General features: G+C 41.7%; 1 protein-coding gene across 1 annotated transcript; it reads left to right on the plus strand.

Moving 5' to 3' along the window:
* LOC134617106 (amyloid beta A4 precursor protein-binding family B member 1-interacting protein-like) lies at window positions 1-15,272 on the plus strand. The gene is made up of 13 exons (XM_063462291.1): window positions 1-50; window positions 3,814-3,873; window positions 5,271-5,358; window positions 5,861-6,072; window positions 6,165-6,236; window positions 6,398-6,557; window positions 6,944-7,065; window positions 7,163-7,237; window positions 7,323-7,466; window positions 9,724-9,834; window positions 11,189-11,287; window positions 11,541-11,625; window positions 14,453-15,272. The coding sequence occupies exons 1-13, from the start codon at window positions 21-23 to the stop codon at window positions 14,581-14,583; spliced, it is 1,389 nt and encodes a 462-aa protein (XP_063318361.1). The 5' UTR covers window positions 1-20; the 3' UTR covers window positions 14,584-15,272.
* The last annotated feature ends 88 nt before the right edge of the window (window positions 15,273-15,360 follow it).

Below are 15,360 nucleotides of genomic sequence, written 5' to 3' on the forward strand. Positions count from 1 at the left end.
GCAATGACACTCACTCTGTGATGCTTCCATGTGTCAAAGACAGAGAAAAGGTAAGAATGCTAAAAACGTGTTAATGAAAGATAGAGTTTGTATTCAAGTTGGTTGGAACTTCATAGTAAATCAATACAATAAAAAATATGCTACTACTAAATTCAGAACTATGTTAACAGTTCAGTGCTGTGCTGCAGGATAGCCTTAAATAAAATGAGCATGATAAAATGAGCATTTAAGAGCTGCAGTCTTGCTTTTGCGAGTTTTGGTTGTTTCATGTAGCTGTAAGTCCAGATCAGCTCAATGATGCTCTCGTTGCTCTGGCTGTCGCTATATTTTGGGGCTGGTTGTCACACTGCCGCCTGACTTTGGGAGTGATCACACTTTCATGGTGAGCGATGGATAAGAATCTAATCATCTGAAGTATGTAAAACTTTTGGCTTACTGTGCATACACATATTTCTGCCTTCTGTTGGTTCTTTTAAGAGTTAAATACTTGAACGGTCACATCAGCTTTGCTTAAGACAAACACATGCCCTCTCACAGCAGCCAGTGGACGGTTGTGCAACTAATTAGAAAACAGCAAGAAGCTCTCGACCACAAGAAGAGAGAAAACATGTTGGTTTATTGTCAGCACTGTGATTCCTTTCATGCACGTACATCTCAATAAATTTTTGTGCTCAGGCTTTGGCACAGCCGCCTGCGTGTCTCTTGGCGTTGCCTCGTTTTTGTTGATGTGTGAGACCACATCGGGACGCAGAGGCAACACTCTGACATGCCTGATGAGAGCATGGAATTCATAAACAAATGTGGTGTTTGCGATGCTTGCTTTGATGAGCGCTGTCTGCAAATGCACATTTGTTGAAATTAATCGGGAAAAATCAAATGAAAAGGTTACACGAGACAAAGGAGACGGAGGATTGGAATGAGTTTCACATGTGTGACGCAGAAGTCCAGAGGTAAAGTTCGCTGTAGCGATCCAAAAATTTCACTTTCATGTGGAAGCAATACCTAGTGAGCTACATCCCGCTCCACTCTTCCCCTTTTACCCCGTTTCGCTTTAATGGTCTGTTTACTGCTCGGCGTAAACACAGAATGAGACTGAGCAACAGAGATGGCACAGTGGACGCGCATCTGTCGCATGAGGATGCGCAAGTTATGCAGAGAGTAATAAATACAGGCAGACAGTTTATACATGTTTCAAACAACATGTATGAGTCAGTGCACACAGGACAGAATCTGCATGTTCTATACTTTAAGCTGCAGCTTTAATGTTTGCAATATATTAGGGCCAAACTAAACAGCCCAACCGATGTCTGCTGCGGTCATCGTTTATTTATATTACTGACCTCGACTTTATTATTCAATGTCCATAATCACAATTAGGCTTAAAAAGTCTTCCCTTAGTTACCCTGCATCAGACCTACGCTGCTGGGGTCTTCCCATGATGCAATTCACTCACCTTGTGTCTTTATATAACACTTTGCATATAATCATTACTTATTATTAATCTCTGGCAGTCTTCCACTGGTGTGTCTTTTGTCCTGTCTCCCTTCCCTCACCCCCAACCAGTCGAGGCAGATGGCCCCTCCTCCCTGAGCCTGGTTCTGCTGGAGGTTTGTTCCTGTTAAAAGGGAGTTTTTCCTTCCCACTCTCGCCAAGTGCTTGCTCATAGGAGGTCTGATTGTTGCCGTTTTCTCTGTATTTTTGTAGCGTTTTTAACTTACAATATAAAATGCCTTAAGGCGACTCTTGTTGTAATCTGGTGCTATATAAATAAAACTGAAGTGAACTGAATTGCGAATACAGGGAACACATTTGCATCTCATTGTTGAAATAGGTATTTTAGGCTGGATGAAAGTGACTTAGAGTTGAAATAGCCCTGAAGGTACTTCATTCTTTAAGCTTAATACTTCAAAATATATATATACAAAACATAGAACCTAGAGCCAGTATTAGGAAAAGTGGGGACAAAGTCTTGCTTTTAATTACAAATGTGAAGAAATGTTTCACTTAAAATGACACTCTTTAGATCTATGGGGCACTTTAGCGTCCTTTAGATAACAGTTTTCATTTTTACAGCCTGTAACAACACCTCTTTGGTCCATGCAAATATTTTCAGCCAGAGCAGGCAGATTACCTCAGGAAAAATAAGGTGTTTTTTTTTTTTTATGTAAACGTAAAAAACTTTATACAGCTAACAGGATTAATAGTGACTCATTGAGTCAAATCACAGCTAAAATAAAAAAAAATACAGAACTTGAAATCCTCAAATTACTAGAAATGACAAATTAATACTAATAATCTAAATAGTAAAGTTTGCCCATAAGTCTTTAACTTAAAGATGTTGTTTCTGAATAGCCCAGGTGTTCATCTTTTATAACCAGTGTAGGGTTCTTAGATGAAAGAAAAAAAAACAAATGATAAAATCCACAGAACAGGAAAGGGTGCAAAACTATACTTTAGCATGTTAAGATGGGTAGCTCAGATTACATTTCTAAAGTTAAAGACAGTCAGTTGCACAAACAAGAGCAAAACCTAACGACGTACAAAAAAGAATGGAAACAGTTTCCACCTCACACATTTTGAAATTAGAGCAAAAATAGAAAAGAAAAGCTAATAATAGATGCAAACTTGCAGAGCCATTGTATGACTGCAGAGTTACGTGATTATGTATCATAGTAAAAGTGCAGAAAAACATGATGTGTGTGAAGATCAGGAAATGGTATCATGCTTATGACCTGCTGAGCTCATAAATTAGCACATACAAAAGAGGCAAGTCGCTTCAAATAAAACAACTATATTAAATCTTACCACCATCCCCACGTCTATATTTGCTGTACGTGCAGCTTTCAGAGTCAAGGTAAGCTGCTGGGACTTTTCAAAATAAGTGCATCTACTGGTATTGATAACCACATATTGCAACAGTCTCGCAGAGTTGGCAAGAAGCAGAGGGCTCATTCTTCAGTTTGCTTTTCAAGCCGATCCACATGCAAGACCTAAAGCTGGCAAGATGCCGCCCCCATATGGAAAAACCCAGACACTGAATTCCACAGAAAATTTGGTCTGGTGAAAACCTTTGATCTCAATGAAGCCTTTTTGCAGGACTGATCAATTTAGTGTGAAGAAAACAAAGCATTTGAGTTTTAGCTATCGCTTTTCCATCACAGACTGTACAAAGAGTTACACAGATGGCATCTACAGGAGGTGAAAACTATTTAGCTTATTTAAGAAATGTATCTATGCTGTGCACTCATACTAAAGAGAACACTTATTTATACCTTGGATAGAAAATGGAAGGTCACAAGCTCCACGTTTGCTGTCCAATGAATTGAAGCAACTTTGCAGCCAGAGCAGCACAGAAACAGCTGCTTCGTCTCTTTGTAAAGTCACCGAGATGACACAGCGGATCATTGCTTCTGACCTTATTTAGAAATAGCAATCACATCTTGATTGCTCTGTCTAAATAGATGCTGCACTTTGCATCTTGTTTATCCCCTGTTGCCGTGGGGATTGTCACATCCAGAACTGTGTGCACATACGCTCACTGGGTGTGTGGGCCCTGCCACAAAAATGTCAGCTGTTATGCCGGACTGCACCCCCCCCCCCCCCCCCCCCCCCCCAGTTTTTCCACAAACAGAACTGACACAAAACAAACACGAAACTGATCGCAAAACGAACTGAAATCGCCCAAAGTTTTCACTTCCTAGTGCCTCCTACAGGGCGGTTCACCATTATCTACTTTATTTTCTGCATCTTGCATTATTCTGTCCCCCTAAACTGCTCCTAAAAAATCTGATTTTCTCGTTCTACCGTTTGCAGATGGACGACATAGACGCCATGTTCACTCACCTGCTCGGAGAGATGGATCATCTCTCTCAGGTGAGTTTTCTTTTTTGTTTTGTGTTGATTTGATTGTGATGCTGTAAGCTGATGAACATTTAAGGTACACGGTAATCCCTGTAAAAGATTGGAAAATGTGCGAATAGTGCTTCATGTTGACACTTTGCAAGATGCCATTCTTTTGAGGCAGGAACAGGTTAATGAAAGTGAATAATCCACTCAGTGTTTTAGTCATAATCTGGGCATTGTCTGATTACAGCCTTTTTGTTTTTGCAACGGGCATCCTAAAGACGACCGTAATGCTGACATGTGAAGTCATCGTCTGTGGATTGGACTGTGGGCGATGGCTGCAGATTTCCTTAAGCACACATAAGTTGCTCATCATATAACTGCAGCTCGCCAAGAAACACGTTATACACTCATAACTGATTGAAGCCTGGGTCTGAGACTTGGCGTGTTAGTGTCAATTTCCAACCCCTGCATGTAAGCTGCAAACGAGCACAGCCCTGAGAATGGAATCAATCTATGTTCAGTATTACATCATGCTTACCAGAAAGGCTCCATTTGTCACTCTGACTTGCATCCTCTTTGGAAAGTCATCACAGTGATAAACACCATTCCAAAGACTATTAGGAGAATTCGCGAGAGAAGCATTTAGAGTTAAGTGTCGACCCCCAGAGACTCTTAGAAACAAAAGGATTTAAATGATTCCACTTATTGCCTTGATTGGGTTGGTTCTCTATGCTTTACTGCCTTGGAGCTAGAAAATTTTTTTAAAGGAAAGTATAAAAAGGTCTGGTCTAAAGAGGCTTGGAGGTGTCATTTACGGAGCAGCTCCAGTATGACCAAATGTGTTATTAGGCACAGTCAGCAGGGTGGAACAGCCCGCTCGGAGGCATCATTTTGTTTGCAGGTTTTCTGCCCGGGTTGTTTATAGAATATGAGTGAGCCTGCAGAGACAAAGCATGTTAACAATTAAAATCATACAGTTTGAGTCTGTTTCTTGATAGCAAGTTTTTTAATGGTGGGGACACTGAAATATCAGAGCCATTTCCTTAGTTCGGAAGGCCCAATTATAAATCAGTGATTATATGTAACGTTGTGATGAATCGTTCTTTCTTAACAAACACACTTGTGATTTATTGTCCCCTGCAAACACTGAGCGCAATGTGTTTTCTGTTACCGATTTAGCTCGGAGACAGAGCGTGATGAAGTACAGGGAAACAAGTTACCAAGAGACAGCAGTTCAGAGTATTTTGAGGACACAGGGTTTCGATTTAAAGCGCCACCTCAAACTATGAACTGTTGCTTCCTTCCAAGAACACGACCTCTGGGATCATGCAATATATGTTTTTCACGACATGCAACTGCAATTCATGGCTGTGGGGATGGAGGGGGGGCTCTGATGATGCTGATTTGCTGTTATGTCCCTGCAGAGTCTGAAGACTGAAGGTGACTCACCAGAAGCGGATTCTGCCGCCCAGACAGAAAAAACCTTCTCCATTGGCTTCAACGACCTGAATGGTGAGTAGCAGATGAAACCCTGTTTCACAGAAGAAAAGCGCTCCCCCTCAGCCTCCAAGTTTGCTTTGGCATTAATTTGAAAATCCAAGGTGACTTCCTTCTTGAGTTATCACATTAACCAAGCTTTTCAGAAAACTTGACCTATGGGGGGTCCCATTTTGACCTTGACGGCAAGGTGACTGAGACTTGACATTGTGGGGAGTTTTAATAGATTCATCTGTCGTACCTGATGAGCTTTTTATGGCCGAGGTGCAAAAAAGGCATATCAGCAATTTGAAACAACCGAAAGCAAACTGTGTTTTAGTGGGAGGGGGATACAGGACACTGTATGGCTCCTAGTTTCCCTGGATTCCCTGGTATTCCCATTGGAATATGCTGCTCGTTCATTTTTTCTCAATAGATGTGTCTTGCCAGTTCAAGTTTTGAACTGATCAGCCTTACGTTCATGATTCTCCAACTTAGCCTCTTGAGGTCATAGTTAAACCCATATATCTCCTTACAGAGTCTCTTAATGAACTGGAAGACAATGATCTGGATGCTCTAATGGCTGACCTGGAATCAAAGTCAGCCGCGCAGGAACCCGTTACTTCTGAACCAAACATTGGCGGTACAAACGATCAAACTGCACCACCCGCAACGACTCAGAAACATGAGCCAGCCACTGCCCTTCCTCCTCCGCCAGGCACAGATGTATCCTGCAGGGACATGCAAATGGTAAACCAAAGTTTTGCACTGAGAGAAAATATAAAGTCAGAATTTCCTGGACATGGGGGGGCAAAAGAGATAACGTTCTTCTATGTTTCCAGAGAGAACCCCAAACAAAAGCAGAGAAAATAAAAGTAGCTCTAGAGAAGCTGAAAGAAGCCAAAATGAGGAAGGTAAGATCAGCAGATTTTTTGTGTGTGTGTGTGTGTGTGTGTGTGTGTGTGTGTGTGTGTGTGTGTGCGTGCGTGTGTGTGTGTGTGTGTGTGTGTGTGTGTGTGTCTCATCGAAGCAGCTTGCATTTAATCTTGAGTTAAAGTAACTGTGCCTCTCTCAGTTGATTGTGAAGGTGCTCATGAGTGACGGCAGCTCCAAGACGCTGATGGTGGACGAGAGGCAATCGGTGCGAGAGGTCTTGGACAAACTGTTTGAGAAGACGCACTGTGACTGCAGCACTGTCTGGAGTCTGTGTGAGACCAACCCCGAATTGCTGATTGGTGAGATAAAGACACACACACATAAACATGTTAAAAGGCAGTCAAAATAACAGAGGAGTCTTCCTCCCCTCACGCCCAACTGGTTGCAGCAGGTGGCTGATAAGCCTGGTTCTGCTGGAGGTTTGTTCCTGTTAAAAGGGAGTTTTTCCTTCCCACTGCTGCCATAGTGCTTGCTCGCAGGGGTATTGTGTAATTGTTGAGGTTTTGTCTGTATTATTCTAGGGTCTCTACCTTACTACATAAAGCACCTTGAGACACCTGTTGTTCTAATTTGGTGCTATAGAAATAAGACTGAATTCACTTGAATTGAGCACACATTTCCCACTTTCTAAAGGTTTTTTGTGGAGAGTCCATCCTTAATTTGCTTTGTTTGTCCATTATTTCAGAAAGAACCTTTGAGGATCATGAATATTTGGTGGAACCACTGTCTACTTGGACTCGGTACAGTGAAAACAAAATCTACTTTTTGCCAAGACCACAAAAGTATGTGATGTTCACAGACCCTCAGGTGAGCAATATAGTAACAGAGCACCTGCTTCTTGGTGAAGTGTGATTATATGTTGTAATGCTCAGTCATTAAACTGTGCTTTTCTCATCTCGTGAAGATATTTTACATGTGGAAAAAGGATAAGGCAGCATTGAGTGCGATTAACCAGCAGGCTAAAGATCTCCTTGTCAAGGTCAGTCGCAGTGCCACATTTTTGCATCTCATTGATGGATTCACGTTTCAGTTTTGCATTTCATGCCAATCCTCTGACGCTGCAGGAGAATTTTGGGGGTTCGACTTTGATCGTTCCCGACCTAGAGGGCACACTTTACCTCAAAGAAGATGGGAAGAAGGTTTGGAAACCGCGCTACTTTGTGCTCAGGGCTTCGGGCATCTACTTTGTGCCCAAAGGAAAAACAAAGGTATAGCAAATCAAAGTTTCTATTTGTATTGCTGCTTAAAAGAAAACAGGTTTAGCAACCTGAGTGAGCAAAATCATTTCTACAGCTTACACCAGGCTAGCTGTTTTCTGCTCCTAGGGTTTAGGCGAAGCTGATCTCAATGAGGCCTGTCTCAAACCTAATTTGCTGTAAATATTTAAGCTACATGTAGATACTGTGGTAGTTGCACTGAATTCCAGCAAATATAACTTTTTGTTGTATGTATGTTGTGTCTATATCTTCCATTTCACAGTCACCAGAGCTGTAGCCTATCCCCAGCTACCATCAGTATCCTGCGACAGGATAGGCCAGTCTGTCGCAGGGCCAGCACAGAGACAGGCACTCAGAGTCACCAGTTAACCTAACCCCACAGCTCAAAGACACACATCCACACAGATGTGGTTTTGAACCCAGCACTGTTGCTATGAAGCAACCACCACGCCACCATTGCTTGCTAACTAGCAACAAGTCGTTAACCAGTTTGCAAGTGGTTTCATTCCACAGTTAGTCCTTCATTATGAAATATAATATGATCAAGGTTTACAAAATAGACTTAATTTTTTATTCAGCATGACCCAAAACGATGAACCATGAACTCAGCAGGAGTGTTTATAGAGGTCAAGTCAGAAAGCTGTTTCCACAGACTTTTTGCAAACACGTCTATCGCCATCTGGTGGCCTTCAGACAGAATGCAGCATTTTAGGCACATCATGTTGTAAGCAGAAGACCCTTAGTCATAGACGTTTTACTGTTTATTACTAAAATGTAAAAGCCAGTTCAATGAGGAGAGATCCCTGGGGGCTGATTGACTCAAAGAAGGCAGGGAAGAAGATGATTGGACTAGAGTAATGATGTCAGTATTGAGATCGACAGCGTGGGAAAGCGGTCGTGAAGTAAAGAACAGAAAAGCAGCCAAACACCCAGTAAAGCAGGCAGATAAAGGAGTGTCTTTCTAACTGGAAATAAGAGTTGCTGTAGTGCACGCCTATCGTCTGATTTTATCTCATGTGAATTTACTAAAAACAAAACCATCTTAGTGATGACGCAGCCCTGCCTTCTTTTTTTAACAACAGTTCAGGTGCATATTTCAGTTCACTGCTACTGCATGTCATGTACGATGTAGCAAAGTCTTATTTAGATAACTTCTACACACATACAGCAATTGAGTTGACTAACAAACATCATCAGAATCTTGCTAATGTACCACTTTAGTAAAATGTTTTTCACCTGATTTAGTGCCAGGTAGTTCACTTCCCATTTATTCAGCTTTACAGAAGGACTGCTGATCGTAAATGTGTAAAACTGAACATGTTGGTCAAAACTGAGTTTTTCCTTCTCACTGTCACTAAGTGCTTGCTCATTTTTCCCTGTATTACTGTAGGGTCTTCACCTTACAATAGAAAGCACCTTGAGGCAACTGTAGTTGAGATTTTGTGCTATATAACTAAACTTGAACTAAATCGAATTGTTAAAACAAGTATGAGAGCAGCCAATAAACAACAAAACAAGAATATTTCGCCTGCGTGTGAAGTGCATAATGGCATCCATCTGAGCGGTCAAGCATAACAGAGCTGGAAAGACACGAGGAAGAGCTGGAGAAATGAAGATGGACAATTTGAATTGCTGCCTCGCCGACGCTAAAGGGAAACATGTCGTCTTTGTCACTAAAACGGAGCAGACAAACACCGCCCGTGCAGGCTTGACACCAAAAATTGTCCGAGTGAAAGAATTTGCAACAGGGGAAACTGTGTGAGGCAGATGTGCAAATCACAGACATAAAAGGAATCATTTAAGGAGACGTGGATGGAGCAGACATGTGTGTCTTATGTGTCTACATGAGAATAAAAGCAAAAAGAAGAAGTAAAGTACGGCGCCGTCATCCGTTGGTCATCTACAGTTCCAAGAAGTGAGACTTTGAAGTTTCAGCTGAAGATCAACATCTTTTGACAACTGGGGTTTAATGTGTGAACATGATGTGTTGAACATTCAAATTTAAAAAAAGGGAAAAAATAACAGAGATTAACAGTATAATTTCCATGGTACTGAGCGTGAGTGTGAACTCGTGGATTTGCATCAAAGGCCATCTGCCTTGATTTTAATATCTACCACAAGCGATGCTAAACAATTAGACAAAAACACAAACATTTTGTTATTTTATAAGGAAGCCTATGTCTGAGCTTCTGTTCTATGTATCTATCTGCCATAGTGTCATAATATCCTCTTGTTTTCTATATTCCAGTCTTCGACTGATCTCGCCTGCTTTGTCCATTTTGAAAAAATCAACATCTATATGACCAAGAACTACAAACAGAAGTACAGAGCTCCCACCAACTTCTGCTTCATGCTAAAGGTCAGCTCAGCAGCTTGAATCTTAAAGTCGCGATGGTATCAAGAAGCCCTTTATGCAACTTTCCTATTTCTTCACGCTTCTTTCTGATCATAGGCTGATGTTGCAATCACACAACAACAAAACCGCTGTAAACAAGATCAGCTGTTTACTTGGGACCCTTCTTTGTAAAGTCACACTGTAAGGACACTTGCATACTTATAAGAAAAATTGCCTGAGTTACCATTTTTAAGACTGAGATGCATCCTTTCTCATTAGTTCAAGTAGTCTGATCTGTTTTAAGCACCCTGAAGGCTTCCTGAACATGCACGAATAAAACAGACCAGTGACCAGAAGTGCAGAGTGCAACAAGAAGATTGTGGTTTGGTTTTTATCACTTATTTTAATTCAGTTCGGGGTCAGGCCTAAACATGGAGTGGTGCAAAGTGCAGACCTGAGGTAGTACTATTTGAAGACCATGTAAGTTTATGTCTCAAGGCTACTCAGCTTTACGCTTAAGACTCATACTGACTCATATTGTTCTCCATTAACATGTGTTTCAAATATCACACCAACCAAAGTGACCACAGTTAAATGATACCGGATGCACTCAGCATACAGCTGCACTCCAGCACAACCGATCAAGATGGGTTTTTTCAGATGATGCAGTTAAGTGAGGAAGTGGTACTGGAAAAGCAAAACCTCAATTGGTTTCGCCCATACTGACCAGTGGGTGCAACTTGGTTTCCTGTTTTTTTGGGTCGTTTCTCAGTATGTTAAACAGATTCTTCTCAGCTGTTAGAATTTGACCAGACAATCACGTGCACTCTATAGATGTAGTGTTAGTCACGCGTAAGACTTCCACAATGACAGTGGCAGAGAAATGAAAGGTTTTGGTTCTGATTTAACCCTTCAGTGCTTATTCACGGCCCACTCTGTAGTTACAGTTTGGCATGGCCTGCCCTCTGCTGGATGCTTTTGTGGATTACAAATATATATTTTTACACAAGCACCAAAATCTAGCATTTAATGTAATATATATGAGAACCACTTCCCTACCTGTGGAAAACAGTGGGACATTTTCTGTGTGTCACTGAAAGACATCTTGAGTAAATGATCTCAGCGTGATGTCACAGGATTTGTAACTGTGAGCTTAAATGTGCAGGTTTGGAAAGATGTTGGCTTTTACCAGGTTGCTAAAAGAATTAGACTTATGGGTCACGTAGGATGCAACATTTTAGAGGCTTCTGATACCAGAAAGCATACCTGTTGATCATTTCTTTCTCTTTTCTCCCCATCAATGAAGTGGACTGTGATACTAAATGACTGGCCGTCCTCTTTGGCATAAAAGCTTTCTTTGTTGTCACTCTTTTCCCAGCACCCATGCATCCAGAAAGACTCTCCCTACATCAAATTACTTTGCTGTGATGACGAAAAAACGCTGGTGCTTTGGGTCAACTCCATCAGAATAGCCAAGGTCAGATTCAGCACTCTCTGTAGCACAGCTCGTTTGAAATTAAAAACCCAGCTCGTGTTCAAACTGTCCACTCGTTCAGGTTGATGGATGGAGTGTACACTTTTTAGAAACTACTTTTTGGTGTCATGTGATTATGTGACTCCAAAAATGTCTGCCACGGCGTGAATGAATGGACAATGCAAACACAGCCCTCTTTTATACATATAGAAGATATATGAATATATATGTCACTGTGTCCTCTGTGTGTGTTCAGTATGGAACTGCCCTGTATAAAAACTACCAGGCAGCGATGAAGAGAGCTTCTCCTATGAAAACCCTTCAGTCTGCTGCATATAAAGGTAAGTTTCAGTGTCTGTACTAAGATATAATTATGTTAGGATAATGGACATGCTGATTCTCCTTAATGTTACTTGCCCTTTCACATGCAGATATTTTGACATGCAAGTTTCCAGAAGTATTATAACAATCTGTGTACTATGAGTGAAAACGGTTCTTTGTGGCAAAATGTTTCAAAAAAAAGTTGGGAAAGGGAAATGTTTACTATGTAGGTTCTCAGCCATCCAGGTCATAGTAGTCCTAAGAGTTTGTTAAAAGAAGGCAACTGGAAATGTTTAAGCTTGTGAAGATATTCATCCTCACATCCAAGAGGCTTCTTCAGTTTTAAAAACAAAACCTGGATAGGTGTTTAAACCCTAGTGGGGGTCGTCCTCTTTGGTGGTGGTCGCTAACCTTCTAATGATCATGTACATCATCACATGAGCCAAGGTGTGTAAAATGGCTTCGGTCATTACTGTCACCTCAGGTTAAGAATGAAACCACTGTGAGACTTTGCCCCACCCTATCAGTGACCAACTGAGGTCACCTGAGGCAATATGTTAATGTGGGTTGAAGTACCTGGGAAAGGATCTCAAGACTTCATTGTAGGTGCCGTTGTAAGCCACCACCTCTGTATTCTATAGGAAATGTGAATCAGGCTCCATGGTGCTGGGCGGTGAGTAAAGGGTCCATTAGACGACATCGGGGCCTCAGGCCACACTCATGAAGTCTGTTTCTGATTGTTTAGTCAGTGGTACGCCAGTGGCCTGCATGCATGAGCACTCTGGCAGTGCTCATGCATGCTGTTCCTGCTTGCACAAAGGAGTAGGTAACGGTCGTGCTGATTTGTTAAGGACCTTCTACCGCCCTGTTCAGCTCTCCTAAAGCAACTGCCTGTCTCCTGGAGTCTCATCCATGCTCTTGAGACTGTACTGGAAGATACAGCAAACCTTCTAGTAATGGCAAGCATTGATGTGCCATCCTGGAGGATTTGAACTACCTGTGTAACCTTTGTAGGGTCCAGATATTGCCTCATGCTACCAGAAGTGACACTGACCCTAGCCAAATTCAAAACGTGTGAAGAACAGTCCGAAAAGATGAGGAGGGGCTGGAGCCTATTCCAGCTGTCTTAGGGGAAGAGGCAGGGTACACCCTGAAGAGGTCGCCAGTCTGCTGCAAGGCTAACACGTAGATAGAGACAACCAGTCGCGCTCACATTCACACGTATGGACAATTTAGAGTTTCCAATAAAACTCTAAGTTTTATTACAGAAACCTATCCCTATTAAGTACATGTATTTGGACTGTGGGAGGAAGCCGGAGTACCCGGGGAGAACCCATGCAAACACGGGAAGAACATGCAACCTCTACTCAGAAAGACGGCCTCCATACGGCCTGATGGTGGAATTGAACTCAGAACCTTCTTGCTGTGAGGCAACAGTGCTAATCACCGTGCCACCGTGCTGCCCAAAGCCCCAAATATTTGCTGATTTTACATTGAGTAATGCTATTTTAAATTAAAATTGTTAAGCTTAAACTATTTCTCCATGTACAGTTATGAACCCATTCCCATAGTTACTTTTGCTTTACTTTACTCTTATGTGGCCACAGATCATTAATCTCTTCGTATCCCTCCTGACTGATTTATCTCTAAGTTTCCTTTTTTGGAAATATTCGCGTCACTACTGATGCAGCGAGTTGGTGTTTGCAGCCCATTCATGTTGCACAGGTGGAACAGCTCCTCCAGGATGGCACATCCATGTGTGGCATCACTAGAAGGTTTGTTATGTCTGTCAGTACAGTCTCAAGAGTGTTGGCGAGATACTAGGAGACAGCCTATTACATAAAAAGAGTTGGACAGGGCCATAGAAGGCCAGCACGACCAGTATCTGCTCCTCTGTGCATAGAGGAACATAAAATGATGTCCAACAGCCTACTGTTTGTGTTTCTGACCAAATTGTTAGAATCCAACTTTGTGATGGTGTCATGAGGATCCCACATCATTTAGTAGGACCTGTACTCACAGCCCAGGACTGTGCAGCTTGACTGGCACTGCCAGAAAACACCGGAACTGGCAGGTCCACCACTGGCACTCTGTTGTCTTTACAAATGAAAGCAGGTTCATGTCACAGGCATCAAATAGTCAGATTTTATGCTGCCTTCAACATTATTCAGTGTGCCAGTTTGGCAGTGTCATGTTGAATGATGAATACCACCCTGACTGTTGTGAACTGGGATGAATTCTTCCAGCCTATCATTAGACATTATGTTCATGCTGTGAGGACTGGGTTCCTCCTGTTTCCGGGCAGTACCCAGCCTCATACAGCTCAAGTGTGTAAGCAGTGCCTGGATGTCGAAGGCGCTGATTGCCCATTGACTGGCCCTCACCTTCACCAGACTTAAATCCAACTTTGATGAATCCAACGCTGCCAAACAGCGACTTGTCCAGGAGCTCAGTGATACCCTGATCCAGGTCTGTGAAGAGATCCAGCAGGACACGGTCCGATTTCTGACCTGAAGCATGCCCAGAGGCTGTTGGGACTGGATGCAGCTACACAGGGCCCATAAACTTGACACAAGTTGGATCAGACTGTGATTTCAGAACTTTGTTTTTTTATGTGTTTGTGTTATTTTAGTTTGTTCTCGATGAATTAAACAATCTAAATCAGCAAAGATTTTCACCCTGAATATTTCATTCATCAAGATCCAATGTGTGTGTTACCTTTTTTTTATTGATTTTTTGAACAGTTTCTTTGTATCATCTTTGTATTATGTTATTTTCTGCATAAGTCCTGAATATTTGAATCTGAAACTCAAGATTTCTTAATTTCATTCTTATGTGTCTTTACAGAAAAATCCAGTGGTCACACCCCTCAGCCGGGTCTATCAGCACCCAAAACTGCAAACCATACTGAAGACTACGAATATGAGCCACCACCCGACTTCATCCCTCCTCCCCCTCCAGAACGTACATCCCTTTGAGACTTTGTGTACATCGCGAATTAATCTCAGATAGCCTCGATTTAGCCAGTTTCTCCTAAAATAAGGCTGCAGTTACACATAAACACATAGCAGTGGTAAGATATAAGCGCATGTTTTGAAAGTTATTTATTCACAAATCTATATTTATTTGTGGTTTTTATTTGGGGGCACAAACATACAGTAGACAGCATGTTTACAGTATGCTGCGGATTGTTTCCATCTTTTGAGACAGCTCATTGGCACAAAACTCACAGTGCTGTCATTTGTTTCATCCAGCTGTTTATTACAAAAAAGGCTGTACATAAATTTCAATGAACACATCCTATGTACAAACTGAGAGGAGAAGACAAATATCGGATTCTGCTCCAATGAACATTAAAGTTTCGGATGTTTTTTTGTTTGTTTTTCTTTTCATTTCCACAAATGATCATAAGAAAACGCACATCAAAGAAAGGCGCCTTGACCTGTGATGCCCTGAAATGCTAGAGACGTTAAGTGGTAAACATTACAAAGTTTTGCACATCGGTGGTTGTCTCATGATTACTCTATGAAAAAAGTAAGTATAAATAAATCATTTACATAAAACTGCTAGCGAATCCTTCCTCAGCAGTCTCACACGTAAAAAGAAGCTGAATGCAGAGCTAGAAATACATCAGGTAGAAAAAGTCCTCACAAAACAAAATGACCTCATGATGGAATAAATACAATCAAGAAAGGGATGTAGTGGCGAATCATTCACTGTAATGACGTTTAGATACTTCCATGCTTTATGAATAC

The sequence above is a fragment of the Pelmatolapia mariae genome, linkage group LG18 (genome assembly GCF_036321145.2).
Source record: "Pelmatolapia mariae isolate MD_Pm_ZW linkage group LG18, Pm_UMD_F_2, whole genome shotgun sequence".
NCBI lineage: Eukaryota > Metazoa > Chordata > Actinopteri > Cichliformes > Cichlidae > Pelmatolapia > Pelmatolapia mariae.

What these genes read in the sequence shown, in the direction of transcription:
- LOC134617106 (XM_063462291.1), top strand. Translation starts at nt 21, where the DNA reads ATGCTTCCATGTGTCAAAGACAGAGAAAAG. An exon ending in GTGTCAAAGACAGAGAAAAG is followed by an intron (nt 51 to 3,813) that starts GTAAGAATGCTA and finishes TACCGTTTGCAG; the next exon opens with ATGGACGACATAGACGCCAT. An exon ending in ACTCCATCAGAATAGCCAAG is followed by an intron (nt 11,288 to 11,540) that starts GTCAGATTCAGC and finishes GTGTGTGTTCAG; the next exon opens with TATGGAACTGCCCTGTATAA.